The sequence below is a fragment of the Tamandua tetradactyla genome, chromosome 15, assembly GCF_023851605.1.
Source record: "Tamandua tetradactyla isolate mTamTet1 chromosome 15, mTamTet1.pri, whole genome shotgun sequence".
Classification (NCBI taxonomy): Eukaryota; Metazoa; Chordata; class Mammalia; order Pilosa; family Myrmecophagidae; genus Tamandua; species Tamandua tetradactyla.
Genome location: NC_135341.1, coordinates 12,157,792 through 12,164,137, shown reverse-complemented (window position 1 = coordinate 12,164,137; position 6,346 = coordinate 12,157,792). Strand labels below are relative to the sequence as shown.

At 48.7% G+C, this 6,346-nt stretch overlaps 1 protein-coding gene across 1 annotated transcript; it reads left to right on the top strand.

Annotated features, from left to right (window-relative positions):
• Positions 1–659: 659 nt before the first annotated feature.
• On the top strand, positions 660–4,403 carry GPR27 (G protein-coupled receptor 27). The gene has a single exon (XM_077128727.1). It carries the CDS (start codon positions 806–808, stop codon positions 1,931–1,933), a length of 1,128 nt encoding a protein of 375 aa, XP_076984842.1. The 5' UTR covers positions 660–805; the 3' UTR covers positions 1,934–4,403.
• The last annotated feature ends 1,943 nt before the right edge of the window (positions 4,404–6,346 follow it).

The following is a 6,346-nucleotide window of genomic DNA, read 5'->3' as shown; positions in this document are numbered from 1 at the left end:
TGCAAAGCTCTACATCACACTGCCACCCACATAAGTTCTACTGAACATGAGCGGTTATAGAATTATGATGATGGTTATTACTATTGTTATTATTAATTATGATTAGCCTGCGGGCAGAAGGCTCACCCTAGACAGTCCTGTCCCCGCTGCGGCCTCCCGAACCGATCATCCCAGGCAACCTCCCCCCACCGCGCACAACCACCGTGACCCCCAGCGCGGGCGCCGGGACGTCGCCGCCAGACCCCGTTACCTGGGGCCAAAAACGACTTGTCGCCACCTTGCGTCCTGGGCCCTGCCTCCCTCCCGGACCCACAGCCGCCGCGGCGGCGCCCCCAGCCCATCCAGGCCCGGGCTGTGCAGACTGCCTCGGCGGGGCTGGCGGCGGCGGCCACGCTGCGCGCTCCGGCAGAGGGGAGGGGGCTCCGCGGCGGCGGCGGCGGCGGGCCCGGCGGGGGGCAGAGCCAAGAGGCTCGGCGGCGGCTGCGGAGGAGGAGAGGGAGGAGGAAGAGGATGCGAGGGGCTGCGGGCGGCAGCGAGGCCCTGTCCGCAGTGAAGCCCGCGGCGCCCAGGGTGCAGGGAGTGGCCGTCGCCTCCTACGCGCACCATTCCTGAGATGGCGGCAGCGGCGGTGCGGCGGCCGCGGCTGCGGGAACCAAGGAGGGGCTGGCCGGGCGCGGGCTGAGCCCCGCCGGCCCGGGATTTCGCCCGAGAACCGCACGGCAGCGGAGCCCGGGCCGGCGGCCTGTGAGAGCGGCGAGGCTGGGGGCAGCTCCGGAGCGGAACGCACGGCCTTGGAGAGGCCGCGATGGCGAACGCCAGCGAACCGGGCGGCGGCGGCGGGGAGGCGGCTGCCCTGGGCCTCAAGCTAGCCACGCTCAGCCTGCTGCTGTGCGTGAGCCTGGCGGGCAACGTGCTGTTCGCGCTACTCATCGTGCGGGAGCGCAGCCTGCACCGCGCCCCGTACTACCTGCTGCTCGACCTGTGCCTGGCTGACGGGCTGCGCGCGCTCGCCTGCCTCCCGGCCGTCATGCTGGCGGCACGGCGCGCCGCGGCCGCCGCTGGGGCGCCGCCGGGCGCGCTCGGCTGCAAGCTGCTGGCCTTCCTGGCCGCGCTCTTCTGCTTTCACGCCGCCTTCTTGCTGCTCGGCGTGGGCGTCACCCGCTACCTGGCCATTGCGCACCACCGCTTCTACGCCGAGCGCCTGGCCGGCTGGCCTTGCGCCGCCATGCTGGTGTGCGCCGCCTGGGCGCTGGCGCTGGCCGCGGCCTTCCCGCCGGTGCTGGACGGCGGCGGTGGCGACGATGAGGACGCGCCGTGCGCCCTGGAGCAGCGGCCCGACGGCGCCCCCGGCGCGCTCGGCTTCCTGCTTCTGTTGGCCGTGGTAGTGGGCGCCACGCACCTCGTCTACCTCCGCCTGCTCTTTTTCATCCACGACCGCCGCAAGATGCGGCCGGCGCGCCTCGTGCCAGCCGTCAGCCACGACTGGACCTTCCACGGCCCCGGCGCCACAGGCCAGGCGGCTGCCAACTGGACGGCGGGCTTCGGCCGCGGGCCCACGCCGCCCGCGCTTGTCGGCATCAGACCGGCGGGGCCTGGCCGTGGTACGCGCCGCCTCCTAGTACTGGAGGAGTTCAAGACGGAGAAGAGGCTGTGCAAAATGTTCTACGCCGTCACGCTGCTCTTCCTGCTCCTCTGGGGGCCCTACGTCGTGGCCAGTTACCTGCGGGTCTTGGTGCGGCCAGGCGCGGTTCCCCAGGCCTACCTGACAGCCTCCGTGTGGCTGACCTTCGCGCAAGCTGGCATCAACCCTGTCGTGTGCTTCCTCTTCAACCGGGAGCTGAGGGACTGTTTCAGGGCCCAGTTCCCCTGCTGTCAGAGCCCCCAGACTACCCAGGGGACCCTCCCCTGCGACCTGAAAGGCATTGGCTTATGAGGGAGTTCCCTGCCACACATACACACCCCAACCCAGCCTTTCCCTTTGGTTTGGACAATGACGTCGTTTCTCCCCCTTTTTAATTTTCTAAGCTGCCTTCAAAATGACTCTTAAAGTGGATAAACACTTGGATTGTACAGACTCCATTTTGTTTGGTGGGGTGGTGGGTTTCTATGTTCCGACCCCACTCCCAACTCAGTGCATTGGTCCTTCTAAATGTTTTCATCCTGACCAGGATCCCTGCAGTCTTTTTGTACTAGCACTGGTGTCTTTTATTCCATAGCTATTCTTTTTTTTTTTTAATAAGCTACACTTATTTTCTTCATACAACGTTTCCTAAAGACCATGGCCAGTTTTCTACAGAAGCTATTTTTGACAACCTCAAGTGGCATTACATTTTGCAGTGAAGTATAGGAACACGGGGAGACTTCACAAGTTAGATTTCTTGAGGGTCTTCTGTTGGAAGCAGGAAAAAAGGCAACAACAACAAAAACGGCTTAAGTTCCCTCAGAATTGCCTGTCGTGGGTCAGTTGTGCTGCAATCGGTTCTTCGGAAGTGTGGAGAACTTGTGCTGTGTTGATAGTGAACTTAAAGAGCAGAAATGGGAATCAGTAGCAAGGCAGTCATTTTTTAAGCAGTAAAAATGGCTTGTTTCCTACATTACTGAATACTACCAGAAAATATAGTTCAGCGACAACTGCTCTCTGTATTATATCAATTTTGAGTGGAAACATTTCTGTAAAATTGTAACTTTTAAAAGAATAAAAAGTGTTTTGGTTAGTAATGGTGTGGAGAAAATACAGTATTGCATGTCTTTGTATGTACTGATCGTGATTCACAGATTGGGAGGGCTCCAAGAAGCAGAGTATTAAGTCAGAATTGCTTTAGGTATTTCTTGCCAATAAAAATTAAAATAATTTCATGGAAACAGCTTGTGCTTTGAAAAGCCCAGTTTTACTCTGTCTTATGAAACCAGTTTCCATTTTGAAAAGTGTTTTGTTGTTCATGGTATAAATGAATGGAATATAATGATACCCTACTTTTAGGAGACAAAGCATTTCCTTAAAATGTTTGCTAGGTTGAGCTGTACTTCTACTGATGGTTATTTTAAATTGATAACGAGAACTATGATTTTAAATGTTTCTTTGTTAGACACATTGTAATCTTAAATTGAAAGACTAAATTCTGCAAGTACTGTATAATATTTTTGGCTTATAATGCTACATTTTTATTAATGTACCTTTCGTTTTGAGGATTTATATCTGTATTTCTCTTTGCATTATACAAACTGAAATATACCAGTATTTTCATTCTGGAGTGAGTTCTTGTTATTTGAGACAGTGGCTGGTACTAATACTTGTCTATATGTGTTACTCTTGTTCCCTTATCTTTAACTGCATGTTGTTTAGTTTCAGGTTTCTTAGTTTGACCATGAACACATCTAACACATTTGGAGGCTATCTTCTAAGTTTTAATTTATAACTTAAAATGCAAGATAAAGAATCTGCAAGTCTTCTTTTAAAAGAAACAGTAAACATACTGTTTTAAAACTGTTTTTGATAACATAAAGCACAAGTATGAATGAAGTAATCATTTTGATAAAAGTAATGATAGTTAAAAATGGGAGCAGTAAATATATTGATTTTTTCCCTCCCTTGGGCTAATATGAACAGTTACACATTCAGGCCAAGAGGGATAAGTAACAAGAAGACGTGGCCAATTTTATTTATTTATGGTCAGCTTTATTTTGTTTGTGAAAGTCAATCAGTTTGTGAAAACATTCTCTTAATTTGGAAAATATGAACAACAAGTGTCCTGTTTCTTCCCAGATTATAAATCCAGGGAGATGTCAGTTATCCAGGGTCCATCAGAAATCTCAGCTAACCTAAAAATCTCTCCACACCTAACTGTTCCCCTATCCCATCCCCCCTGTGCACTAAGTTAAAAAAAAATAGAGGCCACCAAGTCTATGTGATTTCCAGAATATTTTGCACCTGGCACAGCACAGGAACATCGGGTCAGAGTAGGCTCCTGAGCACCTCAGGCCTCGTGCAGCCCCTCAGCTGCACCAGACACCACCCACATGTTGGCCCCTCACGGCCTGGAGTTCATGAGAGATTTTTTTCATAGGAGAATCCGTAAGCCTGTGGTTCTCAAATTTTAACATTCATAAGAATTATGTTAAGTGCTTGCAGGATCCAGAGATACCCCCAGATGGTTGGAGACATATCTCCAAGCCTTTGTTCAGTCATGACTTCCTCTAGATAAACTGGGTATGAACTCAAGTTACCTGTCTTTTTCTTCTGAGATGGGGGAAGGTATGAGTTGTAGTGAGACTTCAGATGAGAATAATGAGAAATGACAGCCAACTGTGAAGGAAGAGGAAAAACGAGACAGAGAAACAAGCTGTCCAGAGGGACAGTCGTGTGTCAGGAGAAAAAGCTCCACACACAACAGCTTTTGGATCGATGCTCTATTAACATGTATCTTGTTAATTATATTAATAAAAATTTATCTAGAAAAGTTTAGTTGTGTCGAGAATACTCATTGTACAGTGACATGTATCATGTATTTGGGAAAGATTTCCATTAAAATACTTTAACATTATTTTATTTGGGAAGTTAAGTTTATTTAGCACACCTTCTTTGTCCCTCTCAGAGTGAGATAAATGAGTTGTCACTATAGTTGAAGGGAATATAAAATAGATTTCTTGTACATAAATCTTTATCTGCATATCCTGGCATGGAATTATTAGGACAAAATGAACATTTAAAAAATTTTTGATACCTTGTGTCAAATGGCTTCACAGAAATACATCTATTTGCATCTCTACCTGACATAATTCATTTTTTAAAATGAATTATCTCAAGCAAGGTGGGGACGAATATAACAAATCAATAATAAAAATGATAGATAATGTAATCTCCTTATCTATTATTTAGCCTTGACAAATCTTCACAGTTTTGCCATATTAGTTTGTTTTCCCTCTCCTCCCCTCTTTTGCCCTACCCTGACTTCCTTGCCCTTTCCTCCTCCCGCCCTTTCCTCCTCCTGCCCTTTCCTCCTCTCACCCTCTCTCTCCTTTTTGGCCCTCCTTCTTTCTTACCCTCCCTTTGTCTCTCACTTCCCTCCTCCCCTCCCTCCCTCCTTTCTTCTTTCCTTCCTTTCTTGCGGTAAACAACACAATTATTTCTGCCAAGACTTTGGTCTCACATTGGCCTTAAAATTCTCAAATGCTCTGTCCCTTAAGAGGTAACGGCCCCAGGTCTTAGAAGTGGCTCAGTGTTCAGGTTTGTGGGTGGATTATTGGGTTGGACGATTGGGTCTACCCTTCGCTGTCTTCCTGAGACCAGCAGGATTGAGTGTGAATGTCTTTGCCTGCCACCACTCAGGGTCTTGCCCCTCTACCTCCCTGATCGCTTCCTCTTATATTCCCATCACTCCCTTCTCTGAATGTTCTTGTACAAGCTCTTCACTGTCTGGAAAAGCCCACCCCCCTTCTCTGCCTGGGGAAACCTCACTAACTCCTCTAGAGCAGGGGCAATATTCACGATATTTAAGAACTGGAGTGGCATGGACATACCCAACCTGTACAACCACACCTCTGAGTCCTGGCTGAACATTTGGTCTGCGCTGGACTCGGGTCTAAGACTTCTGGAAGCCCTAGTTGTTGCAAGCTCTCCTTCCGTAGGCTCCCATGGTGCATTGTCTTCACCTCTATGAAGTCTGAGCCCCTATACCACTGGTTCCTAGCTCCCTCTCTAGTCTTACCTCTTTCTACCTTCTTTGCTTCCTCTTCCTGCCTTTCGGGATATTGTTCGTGAGGATGTGATGCTTGGAACCACAGCAGCCATCTTACAACCACGAGGAGAGATACTTTAACACAGTAATGATATCAGAACAAACAGGTAAAAAGAGCATGCATTCATTTTAACATTGTTGATCAGCTGAGCCAAAAAAGTGATCTCATAACTCTAGACTTTTGGTTTTGAAGTTAAAAACTCCTATTATTTCAGTCATTAGTGTTCAGGGAGCCTACTATTTGAAGCAACATGTAACTGCAACAATGAAAACTATCGCACACACCCCCATCCCGTTTACATATGCCTGATACCCTGGAACTATATTCATAGATTTTTAAAAATTATACCTAGTTTCTTGTTTCTCAACTATAAGATTGTTCCGTCTGCTACTATTAAATTAACCTGGCTCTGGAAAAATGATGAGATAGATTAGGTGTGCTTTCTTAGATTAAAGTAAATCCAGAAGATTAAAAATATATCTATAAATTTAATTATGGGAATCTGGAAAACTACCTGAATGAATCTATGCAATCAACAGATGTTGAAAGCTATTAAGAAATCAGTTTCTGCGTTGGACAGCGCAGGGCGATGTAAAGATAAGGAAGGACT

Bases quoted from the DNA above. Each gene is read 5' to 3' on its own strand.
- GPR27 (XM_077128727.1), top strand. From the start codon at position 806: ATGGCGAACGCCAGCGAACCGGGCGGCGGCGGCGGGGAGGCGGCTGCC.